We start from the raw sequence: 22068 nt of genomic DNA, 5'->3' as shown, positions 1-22068 counted from the left end.
CTACCAGACTGCTTGCACTATATGACATAAAGACTAACAACTTGATGCCTGATCTGCTACCAGACTGCTTGCACTATATGACATAAATACTAACAACTTGATGTGCCTGCCACCAGACTGCTTGCACTATATGACATAAAGACTAACAACTTGATGAGCCTGCTACTAGACTGCTTGCACTATATGACATAAAGACTTACAACTTGATGTGCCTGCTACCAGACTGCTTGCACTATATGACATAAATACTAACAACTTGATGTGCCTGCTACCAGACTGCTTGCACTATATGACATAAAGACTTACAACTTGATGTGCCTGCTACCAGACTGCTTGCACTATATGACATAAAGACTAACAACTTGATGTGCCTGCTACCAGACTGCTTGCACTATATGACATAAAGACTTACAACTTGATGTGCCTGCTACCAGACTGCTTGCACTATATGACATAAAGACTTACAACTTGATGTGCCTGCTACCAGACTGCTTGCACTATATGACATAAATACTAACAACTTGATGTGCCTGCTACCAGACTGCTTGCACTATATGACATAAAGACTTACAACTTGATGCGCCTGCCACCAGACTGCTTGCACTATATGACATAAATACTTACAACTTGATGCCTGATCTGCTACCAGACTGCTTGCACTTTATGACATAAAGACTTACAACTTGATGCGCCTGCTACCAGACTGCTTGCACTATATGACATAAAGACTAACAACTTGATGTGCCTGCCACCAGACTGCTTGCACTATATGACATAAATACAAACAACTTGATGTTCCTGCCACAAGACTGCTTGCACTATATGACATAAAGACTTACAACTTGATGTGCTTGCTACCAGACTGCTTGTACTATATGACATAAAGACTTACAACTTGATGTGCCTGCTACGAGACTGCTTGCACTATATGACATAAAGACTTACAACTTGATGCGCCTGCTACCAGACTGCTTGCACTATATGACATAAAGACTAACAACTTGACGAGCCTGCCACCAGACTGCTTGCACTATATGACATAAAGACTTACAACTTGATGTGCCTGCTACCAGAATTCTTGTACTATATGACATAAAGACTTACAACTTGATGTGCCTGCTACCAGACTGCTTGCACTATATGACATAAAGACTTACAACTTGATGTGCCTGCTACCAGACTGCTTGCACTATATGACATAAAGACTTACAACTTGATGTGCCTGCTACCAGACTGCTTGCACTATATGACATAAATACTAACAACTTGATGTGCCTGCTACCAGACTGCTTGCACTATATGACATAAAGACTAACAACGTGATGCCTGATCTGCTACCAGACTGCTTGCACTATATGACATAAATACTAACAACTTGATGTGCCTGCCACCAGACTGCTTGCACTATATGACATAAAGACTAACAACTTGATGAGCCTGCTACTAGACTGCTTGCACTATATGACATAAAGACTTACAACTTGATGTGCCTGCTACCAGACTGCTTGCACTATATGACATAAATACTAACAACTTGATGTGCCTGCTACCAGACTGCTTGCACTATATGACATAAAGACTTACAACTTGATGTGCCTGCTACCAGACTGCTTGCACTATATGACATAAAGACTTACAACTTGATGTGCCTGCTACCAGACTGCTTGCACTATATGACATAAAGACTAACAACTTGATGTGCCTGCTACCAGACTGCTTGCACTATATGACATAAAGACTTACAACTTGATGTGCCTGCTACCAGACTGCTTGCACTATATGACATAAATACTAACAACTTGATGTGCCTGCTACCAGACTGCTTGCACTATATGACATAAAGACTTACAACTTGATGTGCCTGCTACCAGACTGCTTGCACTATATGACATAAAGACTTACAACTTGATGTGCCTGCTACCAGACTGCTTGCACTATATGACATAAATACTAACAACTTGATGTGCCTGCCACCAGACTGCTTGCACTATATGACATAAAGACTTACAACTTGATGCGCCTGCTACCAGACTGCTTGCACTATATGACATAAATACTTACAACTTGATGCCTGATCTGCTACCAGACTGCTTGCACTTTATGACATAAAGACTTACAACTTGATGCGCCTGCTACCAGACTGCTTGCACTATATGACATAAAGACTAACAACTTGATGTGCCTGCCACCAGACTGCTTGCACTATATGACATAAATACAAACAACTTGATGTTCCTGCCACAAGACTGCTTGCACTATATGACATAAAGACTTACAACTTGATGTGCTTGCTACCAGACTGCTTGTACTATATGACATAAAGACTTACAACTTGATGTGCCTGCTACGAGACTGCTTGCACTATATGACATAAAGACTTACAACTTGATGTGCCTGCTACCAGACTGCTTGCACTATATGACATAAAGACTAACAACTTGACGAGCCTGCCACCAGACTGCTTGCACTATATGACATAAAGACTTACAACTTGATGTGCCTGCTACCAGAATTCTTGTACTATATGACATAAAGACTTACAACTTGATGTGCCTGCTACCAGACTGCTTGCACTATATGACATAAAGACTTACAACTTGATGTGCCTGCTACCAGACTGCTTGCACTATATGACATAAAGACTTACAACTTGATGTGCCTGCTACCAGACTTCTTGTACTATATGACATAAAGACTTACAACTTGATGTGCCTGCCACCAGACTGCTTGCACTATATGACAAAAAGACTTACAACTTGATGTGCCTGCCACCAGACTGCTTGCACCATATGACATAAAGACTTACAACTTGATGCGCCTGCTACCAGACTGCTTGCACTATATGACATAAATACTTACAACTTGATGTCTGATCTGCTACCAGACTGCTTGCACTTTATGACATAAAGACTAACAACTTGATGTGCCTGCCACCAGACTGCTTGCACTATATGACATAAATACAAACAACTTGATGTTCCTGCCACCAGACTGCTTGCACTATATGACATAAAGACTAACAACTTGATGTGCCTGCTACCAGACTGCTTGCACTATATGACATAAATACTAACAACTTGATGTGCCTGCTACCAGACTGCTTGCACTATATGACATAAAGACTTACAACTTGATGTTCCTGCCACCAGACTGCTTGCACTATATGACATAAAGACTTACAACTTGATGTGCCTGCTACCAGACTTCTTGTACTATATGACATAAAGACTTACAACTTGATGTGCCTGCCACCAGACTGCTTGCACTATATGACATAAAGACTTACAACTTGATGTGCCTGCTACTAGACTGCTTGCACTATATGACATAAATACTAACAACTTGATGTGCCTGCTACCAGACTGCTTGCACTATATGACATAAAGACTTACAACTTGATGCGCCTGCTACCAGACTGCTTGCACTATATGACACAAATACTAACAACTTGATGTGCCTGCTACCAGACTGCTTGCACTATATGACATAAATACTAACAACTTGATGTGCCTGCTACCAGACTGCTTGCACCATATGACATAAAGACTAACAACTTGATGTGCCTGCCACCAGACTGCTTGCACCATATGACATAAAGACTTACAACTTGATGTGCCTGCTACCAGACTGCTTGCACTATATGACATAAAGACTAACAACTTGATGCGCCTGCTACCAGACTGCTTGCACTATATGACATAAAGACTTACAACTTGATGTGCCTGCCACCACACTGCTTGCAATATATGACATAAAGACTTACAACTTGATGTGCCTGCCACCACACTGCTTGCAATATATGACATAAAGACTTACAACTTGATGTGCCTGCTACCAGACTGCTTGCACTATATGACATAAAGACTTACAACTTGATGTGCCTGCTACCAGACTGCTTGCACTATATGACATAAAGACTAACAACTTGATGTGCCTGCTACCAGACTGCTTGCACTATATGACATAAATACTAACAACTTGATGTGCCTGCTACCAGACTGCTTGCACTATATGACATAAAGACTAACAACTTGATGTGCCTGCCACCAGACTGCTTGCACTATATGACATAAAGACTTACAACTTGATGTGCTTGCCACCAGACTGCTTGCACTATATGACATAAAGACTTACAACTTGATGTGCCTGCCACCAGACTGCTTGCACTATATGACATAAATACTTACAACTTGATGTGCCTGCTACCAGACTGCTTGCACTATATGACATAAATACTTACAACTTGATGTGCCTGCTACCAGACTGCTTGCACTATATGACATAAAGACTTACAACTTGATGTGCCTGCTACCAGACTGCTTGCACTATATGACATAAAGACTTACAACTTGATGTGCCTGCTACCAGACTGCTTGCACTATATGACATAAATACTTACAACTTGATGTGCCTGCTACCAGACTGCTTGCACTATATGGCATAAAGACTTACAACTTGATGTGCCTGCCACCAGACTGCTTGCACTATATGACATAAAGACTTACAACTTGATGTGCCTGCTACCAGACTGCTTGCACTATATGACATAAAGAGAATGATCAGTGGTGGAACCTACCTCCATGTGACAGGACCTTCTTGTAGGGCTCAATGACCTTCAGATCAATCTTGTACTGCTTGTCCCCGACAGTCACTGTCTTCCAGTGCCGTGCATCATGCTTCTCCTCTTGTTCTGTATATTCTGGGATCGGGTCAATGTCATCAGGGGAGAGAACTGGTGTGTCGTCTGTACAACAGAAGGTCATACACCTGCTACACTAGTTGGACTATCAATACTGCCTTAAATCCTCATCGTAGGTCATAATACAGAATCCTGAAATTCTAATGAAATACATGCTTTTGTTGTTTATTTTGTTTGTTGTTTAATGCCACACTCAGCAATATTCCAGCGATATGACAGCTGTCTGTAAATAACTGAGTCTTGACCAGACAATCCAGTGATTGACATCATGAGCATCGATCTACGTCACTGGGATACGATGACATGCATCAACCAAGTCGGCGAGCCTGACCACCTGATCCTGTTAGTCACATCTTACTTGGTGTTTAGTATTTCATTATGGTTACATGTCGGAAGACCTGGAATAGAATTTTATGATATCATTACTGGTTTGATGATGTACAGTGTAACATGACAGTTGCTGGTGTAGAAGCCTGGAACATCCCCCAGTTCTTATGTCATAGATTTCTCGTATTTTTGCTCCTTGCTTCTATGACTAACATCAAGGATCCCGAAGAAATAAAACACTATTTCACATATCGAAGAAAGGCCTGGCCCCTTTATAAGAAGTTCAGTCACCATCAGCATTGTCAACACTTGTAGCAGAAATATTGTCTACATAAAATGGGGATAAGGTGAAAAAAGTACATGCATATTTGGACCAAATACTCAAAGTACATCTGTCATTGGTGCATTGTGTACGAATTGCAAAAGGCAACAGAGAAGTACACTCACAAAAAAGGGGGCCTAACATTCACACCTAGATTTATTTCACTTGATTTTTCTGGACCATATTCATGAAGAACAAACACAATGTGTTGTTTGATGTTAAAATGTATGGGGATGTCAGGGATGTGTGACAAATACAGGATGTAATAGACATCTCAAAGCTGCCATATGTGAGACGGGATCCAATGTGTTGACTTTGGCATTCATGTTTGCGTATTTTCTGAAAGATGCACAATAATTGTTAGGATATATTATTTGTGACAATTCAGAATGGTCATTGTTCAAATGATAAATCGAAAGTATCCGTATTCATTAATGTGCTTTTTTTTGTTACTGAATTCTCATTGTAAATATCTGATATTTCCAAATATACATGAAATGCTTTGCCTAAAATGACTGTGGATGATATCACAGAACAGAGAATTTTGCAGAATTCAAAACTGTGAAGTGTGCGTGATGTATTTTGAGTGTTATTCATCTTCAAATTGAGAATTGGAGAGGAGGGGCATATATATGTCCCTGTGGCATCTAGGGGGATAAACCCCATTTCACCTCCCCACTTATGGACAAACACAGATTCATGATAACCTAACATAGACCGTCAATCCAAGTAATCTGAGACTTGCACAGAACAACATGGCAGTCAGTAGCTACAATGAACTCAATTGTCGAGCCATCACAGGTACATATTAATACAACAGCTGCATGTGTGAGAGTACATATGTTGTCCTGAACACTTGTTCTGGTGGAATCAATATACCAGGAGTTTTGTTCTTGTGGTATTTTCTTCCTTGATATATGGTTCCACAGGAAAACTCCTGGCATATCAAATCCACCAGAACAATTGTTCAGGGGCAACATATTTACTTTCACAAATATTCTCTACTTATAACATGTCACAGACAAATACATGTGTGCAGACATCTTCATACACATAGGAATCTGACAGAGTTTTACTGGAGCATAACTGCACAAACTTGTACAAACAAATGATGTCTCTTCAAAGATGACAACTAGTTCCAAGATCAGCCATGACCCCAAGCACAGTGAGACATGCACAACAACTGGCCTCCACTGTTCTCCCATACCCCAGCCTGCCAACACCATACCAGCACATGCCTTCTAACATGTCATGCACAAAACAAGGATCTTTTACCTTTTAGTTTCTTTATTCTCTCTGAAAATTAACATAACATAATCATCAACTACTGTGTCATATGCTAATAAATTAATAGTCAGCTATGTTGTAGTACTGTGATGGCAGCCCTTCTGGGTGTGACTATCAGCTACTGTGATGGCAGCCATCCTGTTTGTGAGTATCAGCTACTGTGATGGCAGCCCTACTGGGTGTGACTGTCAGCTACTGTGATGGCAGCCCTACTGGGTGTGACTATCAGCGACTGTGATGGCAGCCCTACTGGGTGTGACTATCAGCTACTGTGATGGCAGCCCTACTGGGTGTGAGTATCACCTACTGTCATGGCAGCCATTCTGGGTGTGACTGTCAGTTACTGTGATGGCAGCCCTTCTGGGTGTGACTGTCAGCTACTGTGATGGCAGCCCTTCTGGGTGTGACTATCAGCTACTGTGATGGCAGCCCTACTGGGTGTGAGTATCAGCTACTGTGATGGCAGCCATTCTGGGTGTGACTATCAGCTACTGTGATGGCAGCCATACTGGGTGTGAGTATCAGCTACTGTGATGGCAGCCCTACTGGGTGTGACTATCAGCTACTGTGATGGCAGCCCTACTGGGTGTGACTATCAGCTACTGTGATGGCAGCCATACTGGGTGTGAGTATCAGCTACTGTGATGGCAGCCCTACTGGGTGTGACTGTCATGTACTGTGATGGCAGCCCTACTGGGTGTGACTATCAGCTACTGTGATGGCAGCCCTACTGGGTGTGAGTATCAGCTACTGTGATGACAGCCATACTGGGTGTGAGTATAAGCTACTGTGATAGCAGCCCTACTGGGTGTGACTGTCAGTTACTGTGATGGCAGCCCTACTGGGTGTGACTGTCAGCTACTGTGATGGCAGCCCTACTGGGTGTGAGTTACAGCTACTGTGATGGCAGCCCTACTGGGTGTGAGTATCAGCTACTGTGATAGCAGCCCTACTGGGTGTGACTGTCAGCTACTGTGATGGCAGCCCTTCTGGGTGTGAGTATCAGCTACTGTGATGGCAGCCCTACTGGGTGTGACTGTCATGTACTGTGATGGCAGCCCTACTGGGTGTGAGTATCAGCTACTGTGATGGCAGCCCTACTGGGTGTGACTATCAGCTACTGTGATGGCAGCCCTACTGGGTGTGAGTATCAGCTACTGTGATGGCAGCCCTACTGGGTGTGAGTATCAGCTACTGTGATGGCAGCCCTACTGGGTGTGACTGTCAGCTACAGTGATGGCAGCCCTACTGGGTGTGAGTTTCAGCTACTGTGATGGCAGCCCTACTGGGTGTGAGTATCAGCTACTGTGATGGCAGCCCTACTGGGTGTGACTGTCAGCTACTGTGATGGCAGCCCTACTGGGTGTGAGTTTCAGCTACTGTGATGGCAGCCCTACTGGGTGTGAGTATCAGCTACTGTGATAGCAGCCCTACTGGGTGTGACTGTCAGCTACTGTGATGGCAGCCATTCTGGGTGTGAGTATCAGCTACTGTGATGGCAGCCCTACTGGGTGTGACTGTCATGTACTGTGATGGCAGCCCTACTGGGTGTGAGTATCAGCTACTGTGATGGCAGCCCTACTGGGTGTGACTATCACCTACTGTGATGGCAGCCCTACTGGGTGTGAGTATCAGCTACTGTGATGGCAGCCATACTGGGTGTGAGTATCAGCTACTGTGATGGCAGCCCTACTGGGTGTGACTGTCAGCTACAGTGATGGCAGCCCTACTGGGTGTGACTGTCAGCTACTGTGATGGCAGCCCTACTGGGTGTGACTATCAGCGACTGTGATGGCAGCCCTACTGGGTGTGACTATCAGCTACTGTGATGGCAGCCCTACTGGGTGTGAGTATCACCTACTGTGATGGCAGCCATTCTGGGTGTGACTGTCAGCTACTGTGATGGCAGCCCTTCTGGGTGTGACTGTCAGCTACTGTGATGGCAGCCCTTCTGGGTGTGAGTATCAGCTACTGTGATGGCAGCCCTACTGGGTGTGACTGTCATGTACTGTGATGGCAGCCCTACTGGGTGTGACTATCAGCTACTGTGATGGCAGCCCTACATGGTGTGACTGTCAAGTACTGTGATGGCAGCCCTTCTGGGTGTGAGTATCAGCTACTGTGATGGCAGCCCTACTGGGTGTGAGTATCAGCTACTGTGATGGCAGCCCTACTGGGTGTGAGTATCAGCTACTGTGATGGCAGCCCTACTGGGTGTGAGTATCAGCTACTGTGATGGCAGCCCTACTGGGTGTGACTGTCATGTACTGTGGTGACAGCCCTACTGGGTGTGAGTATCAGCTACTGTGATGGCAGCCCTACTTGGTGTGAGTATCAAGTGCTGTGATGGCAGCCCTACTTGGTGTGAGTATCAAGTGCTGTGATGGCAGCCCTACTGGGTGTGAGTATCAGCTACTGTGATGGCAGCCCTACTGGGTGTGAGTATCAGCTACTGTGATGGCAGCCCTACTGGGTGTGACTGTCAGCTACTGTGATGGCAGCCCTACTGGGTGTGAGTATCAGCTACTGTGATGGCAGCCATTCTGGGTGTGACTGTCATGTACTGTGATGGCAGCCCTACTGGGTGTGAGTATCAGCTACTGTGATGGCAGCCCTACTGGGTGTGAGTATCAGCTACTGTGATGGCAGCCCTACTTGGTGTGACTGTCAAGTACTGTGATGGCAGCCCTTCTGGGTGTGAGTATCAGCTACTGTGATGGCAGCCATACTGGGTGTGAGTATCAGCTACTGTGATGGCAGCCCTACTGGGTGTGAGTATCAGCTACTGTGATGGAAGCCCTACTGGGTGTGAGTATCAGCTACTGTGATGGCAGCCCTACTGGGTGTGAGTATCAGCTACTGTGATGGCAGCCCTACTTGGTGTGACTGTCATGTACTGTGATGGCAGCCCTACTGGGTGTGCCTATCAGCTACTGTGATGGCAGCCCTACTGGGTGTGAGTATCAGCTACTGTGATGGCAGCCCTACTGGGTGTGACTGTCAGCTACTGTGATGGCAGCCCTCCTGGATGTGAGTATCAAGTAAGGGTGAAACGATACACCGATATTCCGATGCATCGCGATACTTGACCCACGATACGATATACGATAAACGTGGGCCCATTTATCGATACCCCACGATACGGAACACAAATCACAAGTACAGCGTTTCCTCGCTATTGTGCCTTTCAATAAACCGCTAACTTGGTTATAGCACGCGCTAACGCATGGCTCCCCAAAACGTACTTACATTTTTAAAAAGCTCAGGTTTTACACCGACAGATGTTTTTTCCCATCTCATAAAACATTATCAGCTGATCACCGCAAGCACATAACACCGAAAATACCAGTCAGCAAATCCGAACTGAAGTACGCAATTCAATACCATTATTATACTATCTTGTTATTAAAATGTGTTCATTGTATATCTGGACTTGTGTATGTAATATATTTTATTAATTTTAATCAAAATTTCATTTAATATTGTTTTCATTAATTTATGTGAAATTGTGTGTGAAGAGATACAGCAACCACGATCAGATTATCGCTTTTGACGCATTGAAACAAACTTTAGTTGCTAGAGAATGGATACATATATTAAAAATGCCATACTTTGACTCGTTAATAGTCATATTTGTGGCAATTTGGCTAATATATGTCAACATAATGTTATCGCAATCGAAATACATGTAGCACGGGAAGTCCCTAGGGTGACTGGTCAAATTGTTCCATACGTAAAAATATCCTGCAACAGCAATCACCAGTATGCTACACTTGTGGTTCTTATAATTATAAATATATATATAGTAAAAGCTGCAACTAAGGTAACACGATATTGGAATAAATTATTCCTGATAAAACAATAATTTCAGATACAATTTCTTCGACCATTGCATCAAAATTCTTTGAAGTTGTATCACTGTTTGAGTACAATAGTTATTTTCTGGTGTTTGAACTTTGAATTGTTTTGAAGGAAAGTTGAACAACTTCAGTAGTCTTGTTGTAATAAAATAATTTTGACTGTTCCAAAATCATGAAAGGTTCATTCTTGACATGCTTTAAGTCTTGTTTTTTTAGCATTGCGTATCGAGATACGTATCGTATCGTGACCAGAATATCGAGATGCGTTTCGTATCGTGACCTTCCTGTATCGTTGCAGCCCTAGTATCAAGTACTGTGATGGCAGCCCTACTGGGTGTGAGTATCAGCTACTGTGATGGCAGCCCTACTGGGTGTGACTGTCAGCTACTGTGATGGCAGCCCTACTGGGTGTACCAATCAATACTTGGTAAATGAGACCAAACATTCAGTACACTTACTTTCCCATTCTAGTTCACCCAGATCACCGTCTTCAAGATCATCTGGTGTGTCAAGGTCATGGGGGGTCTCAAGATCATCAATATCCGGCAATACATCCCCTTCACTAGCATCTTCATCGCTGAGCAAGTTGATGTCTGGCAATATTTTCTTTTTGGCACGTCCGCCTTCAGAGGCCCCTAGTGTTCGTGGCCGTGCTGTGGGACAGGATGAGGATACCATACATTACTTCAAATCATCTTGGGCCATCGCATTCCGCAATGGAAGCAGGCTCTGGTTGTTTTCCTTTCTTGTACCCAGCCAGTGTACTCAAATGGAAAACATCAGAGCAAGGGAAGATAGACCTGGTACTCTCCACAAAGAGAAATGCATAGGTAGTAAAGAAATATTCAAAAACAAATTTCAAGGATGAGAAATTACTCTGCTACATGAAAATAAAGTCTACATGTTCTTTTTACTGATAAATTATCACAAAACAGATTTATTGTTTTTGATAGAGTTAAAATTGATAACCTTTGACATTTTTATAATTCATTTTCTTGGCAGCAGGTATGTGGCAGCAGTCACAATTAGCAGTTCCTCCAGTTTGTGCCCATGCACTCATGACTGTCCACAACATCTGGCAGGAATGTGGTCTTTTCAGATAAATATCCCTTATCAACTCCCATGTTACCTTCATCAGTAACATGTCATCCTTATCAGTTGCCATGTTACCTTCATCAGATACATGTTACCTTCATCAGTTACATCTTACCTTCATCAGTATCATGTTACCTTCATCAGATACATGTTACCTTGATCAGTTACATGTTACCTTCATCAGATACATGTTACCTTCATCAGTTACATGTTACCTTCACCAGATACATGTTACCTTCATCAGATACATGTTACCTTGATCAGTTACATGTTACCTTGATCAGTTACATGTTACCTTGATCAGTTACATGTTACCTTCATCAGATACATGTTACCTTCATCAGTTACATGTTACCTTCATCAGATACATGTTACCTTCATCAGATACATTTTACCTTGATCAGTTACATGTTACCTTCATCAGCTACATGTTACCTTGATCAGTTACATGTTACCTTCATCAGATACATGTTACCTTGATCAGTTACATGTTACCTTCATCAGACACATGTTATCTTCATCAGATACATGTTACCTTGATCAGTTACATGTTACCTTCATCAGTTACATGTTACCTTCATCAGATACATGTTACCTTCATCAGTTACATCTTACCTTCATCAGATACATCTTACCTTCATCAGTTACATGTTACCTTCATCAGCTACATGTTACCTTCATCAGTTACATGTTACCTTCATCAGCTACATGTTACCTTCATCAGCTACATGTTACCTTCATCAGATACATGTTACCTTCATCAGATACATGTTACCTTGATCAGCTACATGTTACCTTCATCAGATACATGTTACCTTGATCAGTTACATGTTACCTTCATCAGTTACATGTTACCTTCATCAGTTACATGTTACCTTCATCAGCTACATGTTACCTTCATCAGCTACATGTTACCTTGATCAGCTACATGTTACCTTGATCAGTAACATGTTACCTTTATCAGTTACATGTAATCTTCAACAGTTACATGTTACCTTCAACAGTTACATGTTACCTTTATCAGTAACATCTTACCTTGATCAGTTACATGTTACCTTTATCAGTTAGCCCATGTAACCTTTATCAGTAACCACATTGTAATCTTTATCAGTTAGCAAAAGTGTATTTTATCAGTAACCATATATAACCTTTATCAATTAGTACTTGTAACCTTTACCAGTTACCACTTGTAACATTGATCTGTTTGCTCAAGTAACCTTTATCAGTTAGCAGATGAAACCTTGATCAATTAGCACATGTAACCTTTATCAATTAGCGCATGTAACCTTTATCAATTAGCACATGTAACCTTTACCAGTTAGCACATGTGAGCTTTATCAGTTACCTTATGTAACCTTTATCAATTAGCACATGTAACCTTTATCAATTAGCACATGTAACCTTTACCAGTTAGCACATGTAAGCTTTATCAGTTACCATATGTAACCTTTATCAATTAGCACATGTAACCTTTATCAATTAGCACATGTAATTTTAACCAGTTAGCAAATGTAAGCTTTATCAGTTACCATATGTAACCTTTATCAATTAACACATGTAACCTTTATCAATTAGCAAATGTAACCTTTACCAGTTAGCACATGTAAGCTTTATCAGTTACCATATGTAACCTTTATCAATAAGCACATGTAACCTTTATCAATAAGCACATGTAACCTTAACCAGTTAGCACATGTAAGCTTTATCAGTTACCTTATGTAACCTTTATCAATTAACACATGTAACCTTTATCAATTAGCACATGTAAGCTCTACCAGTAAGCAAATGTAACCTTTATCAATTAGCACATGTAACCTTTATCAATTAGCATATGTAAGCTTTATCAGTTACCATATGTAACCTGTATCAATTAGCACATGTAACCATTATCAATTAGCATATGTAACCTTTCTCAATTAGCACATGTAACCTTTACCAGTTAGCACATATAAGCTTTATCAGTTACTACATGTAACCTTTACCAGTTAGCATATGTAACCTTTATCAGTTAGCACATGTAACCTTTACCAGTTAGCACATGTAAGCTTTATCAGTTACTACATGTAAGCTTTATCAGTTATCACATGTAACCTTTATCAATTAGGATATGTAACCTTTATCAATTAGCATATGTAACCTTTATCAGTTAGCACATGTAAGCTTTATCAGTTAGCACATGTAACCCTTATCAGTTAGCACATGTAACCTTGATCAATTAGCATATGTAACCTTTATCAATTAGCAAATGTAACCTTTATCAATTAGCACATGTAACCTTTATCAATTAGCACATGTTACCTTTATCAGTTATCACATGTAACCTTTATCAGTTAGCACATGTAACCTTTACCAGTTAGCACATGTAAGCTTTATCAGTTAGCACATGTAACCTTTATCAGTTAGCACATGTAACCTTTATCAGTTAGCACATGTAACCTTTATCAGTTAGCACATGTAACCTTTTATCAGTTAGCACATGTAACCTTTATCAGCCATGAGGTGTGTTACCTTTATCCCGTGTGCCACTCCCCTCTGCCAACATGCCAGGGAAGCCGTCATCCTGCCACTCATCTTTCAGCTCCACCCCTTTCATCTTCTCCTGCTGCAGCAAGCATAGAAACACATTATAACCACAAGACACTGCCTTAACCATGTTACACCAGCTGTCAACTAACACTGCCCCTTCTGAACTGCAACAACCATGTAGCTCTGCTTAGTATATGCAGCATCATATAAAAAGTGAAGGTTAGAAAGGCTTAATGACTATAATGCAACAGAAAGTCACAGCACACACTGCAGCACCACATGTCAACTTTTCCAAACCAATCAGAGTATTGTTACTAATACCATGCCTATTTATTCCAGTATGTACATCAGGCTTCATACTTGAACCCTGGCTGTTATGTAAACACCAATCTGTCATCATTCAACCTTGTATAAACATCAATTATCCCTTGTTTATTATCTTTCTGTACATCCCTTGCTTGATAATGGTGTTAGTATCTACAGCAAAACATCACCTTCATTGTAATAAAGAAGTTGTATGTCCATAGAGGTTATCACGCGAGTGTGTTTTGGGATGGTAAATATCCTACATTAGGAATAAACATTGTATTTAGCGAGCCTTGGCGAGCTAAATACATAGTGTTTATTCCTAATACAGGATATTTACCATCTCCAAACACACAAGGGTGATAACCTCTTTATCATATAATGTCATTCTTTAATTCTGTGCTTCAAAATCGCTTTCCCTCTCTCACAAACATTACCGAAACAATGTGAGTTTTCCTGGAATGCGCGCATTAATATTTATTACGTCACAGGGTAAGTGATGTGTCAGTCGGACAGTGACAGTAGCAACATGTATGCAAAACAACAACTGTTTTTAATTCCCTTTCGCGGCAATCCATCGGTCTGTCGGCTAGAGTAACTGCCCTTTGTCAAAGGGAAGCTACTCTAACCCTAGTCTATGAGACGTCACGGTCACGTACAGGCGTTGTTGACAGTCGGTCTGTCCTGTCATAACGTAAGAAGTGTAGTCAGATGTACACAGAGCGACAAAACGAAACAAGGTAACAATTCAAACATGTTTCAGCCAAATCCAACTATTTCAATTTGTGGAGAAGGTTTCAAGCCGCAGAGGTCTACCAGTCATGGCTACTGATCCCGCTTGGCTAGGCCTCGTGCCCTCGCAAAATTGTTTCGAAATTTATTTCTCCAAAGTTGCCAAAACTTATAAAATGCCTTAGCTATGTCACAGTTAGACACTGATTTTCAGTATATTAGACTCTTCTTTTGATAATGATAGCAATTATCCCTGTAGTTTATCCAGATTCCCGATGGTTAATTCTAACTCGATCGCCGAATGACGAGGGCGACGCCATGTTTGCTTATAAACAGTGAAAGTAGTCCCTACTTGACCTTTGATATTTGCATCTCTATCCGCATATGACCCCAACAGATATCGTTTTTGTCCGTTGGCTTTATCCTGCCGAGAAACCCACCCATTATATGATAACTATCTCCCTTGTTTTAGTATTATTTGATGTAACTTTGGGAGACCAATGTCAAAAACAGTACACCTGTTGTGGGCATGTATGGCACTTAGAGAAAGTATGTACCATAAACTTTGGCATGTGTTACCTTCTTTACACTTTACACTGAGGACATGGTGTTTTCATTGAGGACATGGTGTTAACATTGAGGACATGGTGTTTACACTGAGGACATGGTGTTTACATTGAGGACATGGTGTTTACACTGAGTACATGGTGCTTACACTGAGGACATGGTGTTTACATTGAGGACTTGGTGTTTACACTGAGGACATGGTGTTTACATTGAGGCCATGGTGTTTACACTGAGGCCATGGTGTTTACACTGAGGACTGTGTGTTTACACTGAGGACAAGGTGTTTACATTGAGGCCATGGTGTTAACACTGATGACTTGGTGTTTACACTAAGGACATGGTGTTTACACTGAGGACATGGTGTTTACACTGAGGACTGTGTGTTTACACTGAGGCCATGGTGTTTACATTAAGGCCATGGTGTTTACACTGAGGACTGTGTGTTTACACTGAGGACATGGTGTTTACATTAAGGCCATGGTGTTTACATTGAGGCCATGGTGTTTACACTGAGGACTGTGTGTTTACACTGAGGCCATGGTGTTTACACTGAGGCCATGGTGTTTACACTGAGGACATGGTGTTTACACTGAGGACTTGGTGTTTACACTGAGGACATAGTGTTTACATTGAGGCCATGGTGTTTACACTGAGGACATGGTGTTTACACTGAGGACATGGTGTTTACACTGAGGCCATGGTGTTTACACTGAGGACATGGTGTTTACACTGAGGACATGGTGTTTACACTGAGGCCATGGTGTTTACACTGAGGACTTGGTGTTTACACTGAGGACATGGTGTTTACAGAGGGAGGAAATAGAGAGAGTGAGTGACTATGGTTTTACGCCGCTTTTAGCAATATTCCAGCAATATCATGGCGGGGAACACCAGAAATGGGCTTCACACATTGTGCCCATGTCGGGAATCGAACCCGGGTCTTCGGCGTGATGAGCGAACGCTTTAACCACTAGGCTACCCGACCGCCCCCATTCTTTGAGAATTTGATGCCATAGTCAAAGTGCAAAGGTCAAGAAGACACAAAAGCTGAAAGTGGACCACATGTGTTGAGCCCCACTAATAACTACACAAGTACCAAATTCATGTCATTTTGAAAGAAAATGCCTGAGTGACTCAATCTGTCCTACTTCCCAGCAACAGCTGGAAGCCCCCTCTCCATGGACAAGTTGAAAAGAGAGTACCAGAGTGACGCATTCATTCCCAACCAAATGTAACCAAAAGGTATATCCAAATGTTTTTGTCAAATATCAAACAATAGTTATAATTGTTAATAATTCTAAGATTACTATCTCTATTACACATCTGCCATAAATCTTGTATATTGGCTTCAATCACACTAACTAAAATTTCAGAAATTTAACAGACTTCCTCTTCACTGTCAATTACATACAATTAGTTGCCGCCTAGCAGTCTTGTAAGCACCCACTCCGTGACATAACAATAGCGGCCATATCACTTTTTCCCTCATTTTTTACTGGAGGTAGATGAATTGGGGAGGTGGGAGGGAGTAATTCGTATGTAATAGAGGTAGTATTCTTAGAATTATTAACAATGATAACTATTGTTTGACAATTCTTACGAAACTTCTACCTCTATTACATATCTGTCAGAATATACTAAAGGGACCCCAGCCAGGGATCTGCCTCTGGTACCCCCCTGTGTAATTGACAGTAATCCTCTTCTGGAAACCATAATGTACCTATTCTCATCCTACAGAGATAATTTCCTCTGAAAACCCCTTGAGGACTTGAAAATCAGAAACTATGTCAATAATCAGACAAATATGTGACAATGTCACTTCTGGTTATGATGTCACATATGGTTATGACGTTACTTCCGGTATGTCACTTCCTCATTTTGGTAATGACGTCTCTTTAGGTCTATTTCTACCCCAAAGACATCATTTCCTGGTTAGAACAGCCTTGTTCAGCTATTTCCGGTGCTGACGTCACTTCTGGTTTCTCTATTGCTTCCGGTAATGACGTCACTTCTGGTCAATGGTGATAGATGACATTTAAGGTGCTTCTAATCGATCCTACACCTATTAAGCAGAGTAATCAAGGGTGTACTTACCCTCTGATGTTGCTGGTGTTGGATCCTCCTGCCTTTCGACAGACGGTCTGAAACTATTGTTGGGCGATAGTTTGTGCTGCGACCACCAGACCAAGGGAATACATGCCCTGTAGGTCCGGATGCACGTCACGTAAGTAAAAGCTGGTGAAGGTGTTTTGTGAGGCCCACTGACATCTGGAATCTACTTTTTCTACTGAGAATGTCGTCCATGACACGAAACTCGTGGCTAGGGCTCTTATTTTGTGAGCTGAGCAGCATCAGGGGCATGGTGTGGAATTCTGAGTCTGTGTATAGCTTTGTGCAACTGTGGCCTTCATCCATCCTGCTAAAGTAGCCTTAGTGATATCCTTGTTCAAGTTGGTCTTACCGGATAGAAAGATTCTTCTTCAACGGCGTCTATGTGGGTCTGTAGCTGAGAGATAGAACTTGAGAGCTCTGATGGTAAGCAAGAGCCTGTCTGGTTGATCCACTGTTGGTTCCAATACCAGGATTGTACAGTGACGATGACCCAACGGCCCCATTGTGGTAATTTGGTTTTAGGCTACACATTCTGGGAGCGATCTTATCGTTATAGAATTCCAAGGCATATAACTCCGAAACTCTTGCTGCTGTAGCCATGGCTCGCAGTAACGATGTTTACCTGGCTTTTTGAAGTAAGGTAGCCTTTGCCATGGGTTTGTAAGGTTCTGTTAACAGTGCCAATAATACCACAGATAGATTCAACTTGGGAAGATGCAAGGGGTCCTAATATCTTCTAGTAGAAAGGATTTCATTAATCTGTTGAGGATGGGATGGTTTCTGATAGATAATCAATCATGTAGAAGTACAGAATGAAGGGTTGATCTGTAACCTTCTTTCTTCTGTCTGAATTTATTATCTTGATGCAGATGAAGAAGGAAGTCCGCTATCATAGGGATTGATACAGCATTATCAATAATCCCTAGTCGTCTTCTCCACTGGACAAACTTGTCCCATCTGTTGTCATATAAAAGGGATGATGGTCGCCACGATCTTGCCACAGCATCCGAGGCAAGCTGAGAGTAACCGGATGTTTGCACCTTAAGGAAATAAGATGTAGGTTAGAGATTAAGGTTAGATGTAGGCTGGGCAGATTTTCATGAAATATGCTGGAGCCGTCATAGCAGATCCCGACAAAGTAGTAACTAGATAGGTTCCTCCATTAGTAGCTTTAATATTCCTGCAGGGCCATACTGGGACTATCAGTATTATTACGCAATCCGTCTCCTCCACCTTGTGGATGACCTTGTCTAGGAGAGACCATGGTGGGAATTCATAGACGAATAGATTCGTCCAATCCATCGAAAGAGCTTTGATCTGGTGAGCTATTGAGTCAGGAACTGCACTGATATCAACTGGGAGTTGGTTGTTCTGGCAAGTGGCAAATAGATCTATGTGTGGCATGTCCCATATCTTGGTTATCCAGCTGAAGATCGGTGGATGTAATGTCCGTTCTGTTGTCACTATTCTCTCCCAACGTGAGAGCCTGTTGCCCAGTATGTTCAGTTTCCCGGGTATATGTCTCACTTCCATCCGTTAGTTGAAGGAATCTGCCAAGGCAGATGTGTAGTCTCTGTCATCAGGGAGTTGGATCTGGTTCCTCCCTGCTTCTGGATATATGCCACTACTGTGGTGTTGTTCCTGGCTAAGAGAATTGATGATAGATGAAGTTGTGTTCTCCATCCGAGGATTGCTTAATATATGGCATTCATTTCCCTGCAGTTGATACAAAGGTTTTTCCCCCTCTGTCTTCCAAGATCCCTGTACTTTTGGATTGTCCATATGGGCTCCCCATCCCAAATCTGACGCGTCTATGAAAAGATGATGTTCTGGCATTGGATCAGTCACATTCTCTGTGATTCCTTCACTGGAGGTCTCTAGGCCCTTCGATTGTAAAGAGTTTACCCATGTCTGTAGAGGACGTAGCCTTAGCCTTCCTCTCAAAGTTATATCCTGTAGAGATTTTAAGTTGCCAAGCAGAGACATCCACCACCTCAGCGACTTGCTGGGTTGACTTGAGATTGATTGGATCATCTTTAAAGTCTTGTCGAATGAATCCTCTGGAGGACATAGATATCCCCTGTCTAGCTGGAATCTTGCTCCGATGTATATAATGTCTTGGACCGGAGTGGTCTCTGACTTGGCTGGGTTGACTAGGAAACCTAGGAAAGTCATAACCTGGACCAAGAATATCATGTTCTGATGAAGCTGGTTTTTCCCTAGGTCTGCTGCTGAGAAGTTGTCCAGATAACCGAGGATTCAAACTAACTGGAGATGGGTGAACTTGATGACCGGCATTGTAATTCTGGGCCTAGATTTTCGAAACGATCATAGCCCAAAATTATCGTAAGGAAATCGTAGGCTATCGTAGCCAATTTTCGAAACTATCGTAGCCCTATGATATCTTTAGTTTGTCGTAAATCTAAGATAGCCCCATACCTCTCGTAAGTTTATTTCATCTTCTCTAAAGATGGCTGCATACTTTGCTATAGATATTTTGCCAAACAAATAGTCTGCTTTACGCTCAAACATTGACATTTCATTTTGTAAAACTGTGTGATTCAAATTGACACTTCGAAAACACGAAGAACGCATCAAAGATTTCAAGTCAGAAATGTTCTTAATCGTGACAGCAATCCACATAACTATGGAGTCGATAGCTTACAACACATTTCTATCCGAGTCCATGCTGAAGAAGTGTGAAACAACATACCTTTTTGATAATTTAGGAAGGATAAAAACGGAAGGTGTCGGTAGGTTATAGTAATGACCGTGACCTTATTGATAACTCAGGGGCAGCTAATCTTAGTTCATACTCTAACTGAGGGTGGTTTCCCTTTGTATTCGCCAGGCTAGACCAAACATACTAGTAATCGAACTATGTCCTGGAATAGATTTGACACATTTACAATGTATTTTGCTCCTCGGCCAGATTTAAATGAAATCAGACAAAACAGTTTATTAGCTCTACTTAGTGTAAAAGGAAAGAAAAGGACAACACTCTATGTATGTTCACGTTAACTTGTGGCATGTTCCATGTGACAACATAACTTGACAATTCCTAAATTATCTCTCTTTGCAAACAAATATTAGTGTCACTTTTAAATGTTGAAAAGAAAAATGGATCTATACAGACCCAGTATACATCACGTAACATCAAACTTGAACACGCATCTTAAATGCTGAACGCCTGCTGTTTGATCAAAGGTCTCACCTAGTCTTTGTCATTTAAAAATAACGTCCCTTACTTTTCTCCTTGACTTTGTACGCAACGTGTCCACATAAAGTTCTGTGCGCTCACGCGAAGATCATTTGAAGGGAAAATAGTGAAGTATCTTTTTGCACATTATTTCAATTCTTATAACTGTAGTGTGGTAACACTACACTTATTGATTATAACATTTATTGGGTTTGAAAAATGCCTTTGCATGGCACACGATTGCTATTTGTGTCCGGGTAGTCATCTCTTATCATAAGAACAAACGTTAATGTAGGACATATAGAGGATTGTACAGAATGTCACTCAAATATTTGCGTGTTAAATAGTGCGACCTGACAATGTGATCATAAATTCCGTGTCACTTCTCCGTGTTGTTATTGCTAGCGACAGGGAAATCCCCGTGACGTCACTGGGAAACACCCCGCTTTTTCAATCTCTAATACAAATGAGTTCTCTGTTAGAGTTAGGATAAATATCATAGCTCTGTACGATCTGAGACAGGTTTACGATAGTTTTGAAAATCGATGTTATCTTAAACTTAAGATAGCTTATCTTTGAACGTAAGTTGTTAAGATTTATCTTCGCTAAGATCATTTCGAAAATCTAGGCCCTGGTGAATAGCCAAGGTGCTATTGCTGTCCCGTATGGTAGGACTTGGAATTCGTAGCGTCGGCCATTGATTTCGAAGCCCCGATTATGTTTCTAGGTTTGTCAGCACCATACCCGTGCTTGTGGGTTTCACCGAAGTAGTAAATGTCTGAGACCTGCATCACTTCGGGCTTTCCTCACACATTAAGCTGACACGCCGCGATATAACTGGAATACTGTTAAAAGCGGCGTTAAACTAAACTCACTCACTCACTCTTCAACGTCGACCACAACTTCCGTACAGAGGCGGCACCAGATATCTCTTGTTGTGGATCTTTAGATCTATTATCTTCCTCATCTTGGTTGTGTTCTTTTTCAGGACTAAAAACCTTTGGTGTTGTTGGACTCTTTTAGTTCCCGAATGGCT

General features: G+C 41.8%; 1 protein-coding gene across 4 annotated transcripts in view; it reads right to left on the bottom strand.

The window, feature by feature from the left end:
- Window positions 1-22068, bottom strand: part of LOC124123071 (protein prune homolog 2-like) — a 192418-nt gene that overhangs the window by 31826 nt on the left and 138524 nt on the right. For 3 of the 4 annotated variants that reach the window (XM_048395103.1, XM_048395102.1, XM_048395106.1), the window contains exons 10-13: window positions 14099-14192; window positions 10954-11148; window positions 6624-6644; window positions 4577-4744 (exon numbers count right to left, since the gene is read on the bottom strand). In XM_048395103.1, the coding sequence (XP_048251060.1) occupies window positions 4577-4744; window positions 6624-6644; window positions 10954-11148; window positions 14099-14192 (478 nt within the window). The remainder of the gene's footprint in view (window positions 1-4576; window positions 4745-6623; window positions 6645-10953; window positions 11149-14098; window positions 14193-22068) is intronic. The other variant, XM_048395105.1, reaches the window with a different exon arrangement.

The sequence above is a fragment of the Haliotis rufescens genome, unplaced genomic scaffold (genome assembly GCF_023055435.1).
Source record: "Haliotis rufescens isolate VD_foot unplaced genomic scaffold, xgHalRufe1.0.p SCAF_14, whole genome shotgun sequence".
NCBI classification, from domain to species: Eukaryota; Metazoa; Mollusca; class Gastropoda; order Lepetellida; family Haliotidae; genus Haliotis; species Haliotis rufescens.
The sequence above is the reverse complement of the archived record's forward strand: the minus strand, read 5'-3'. Positions and strand labels throughout refer to the sequence as shown.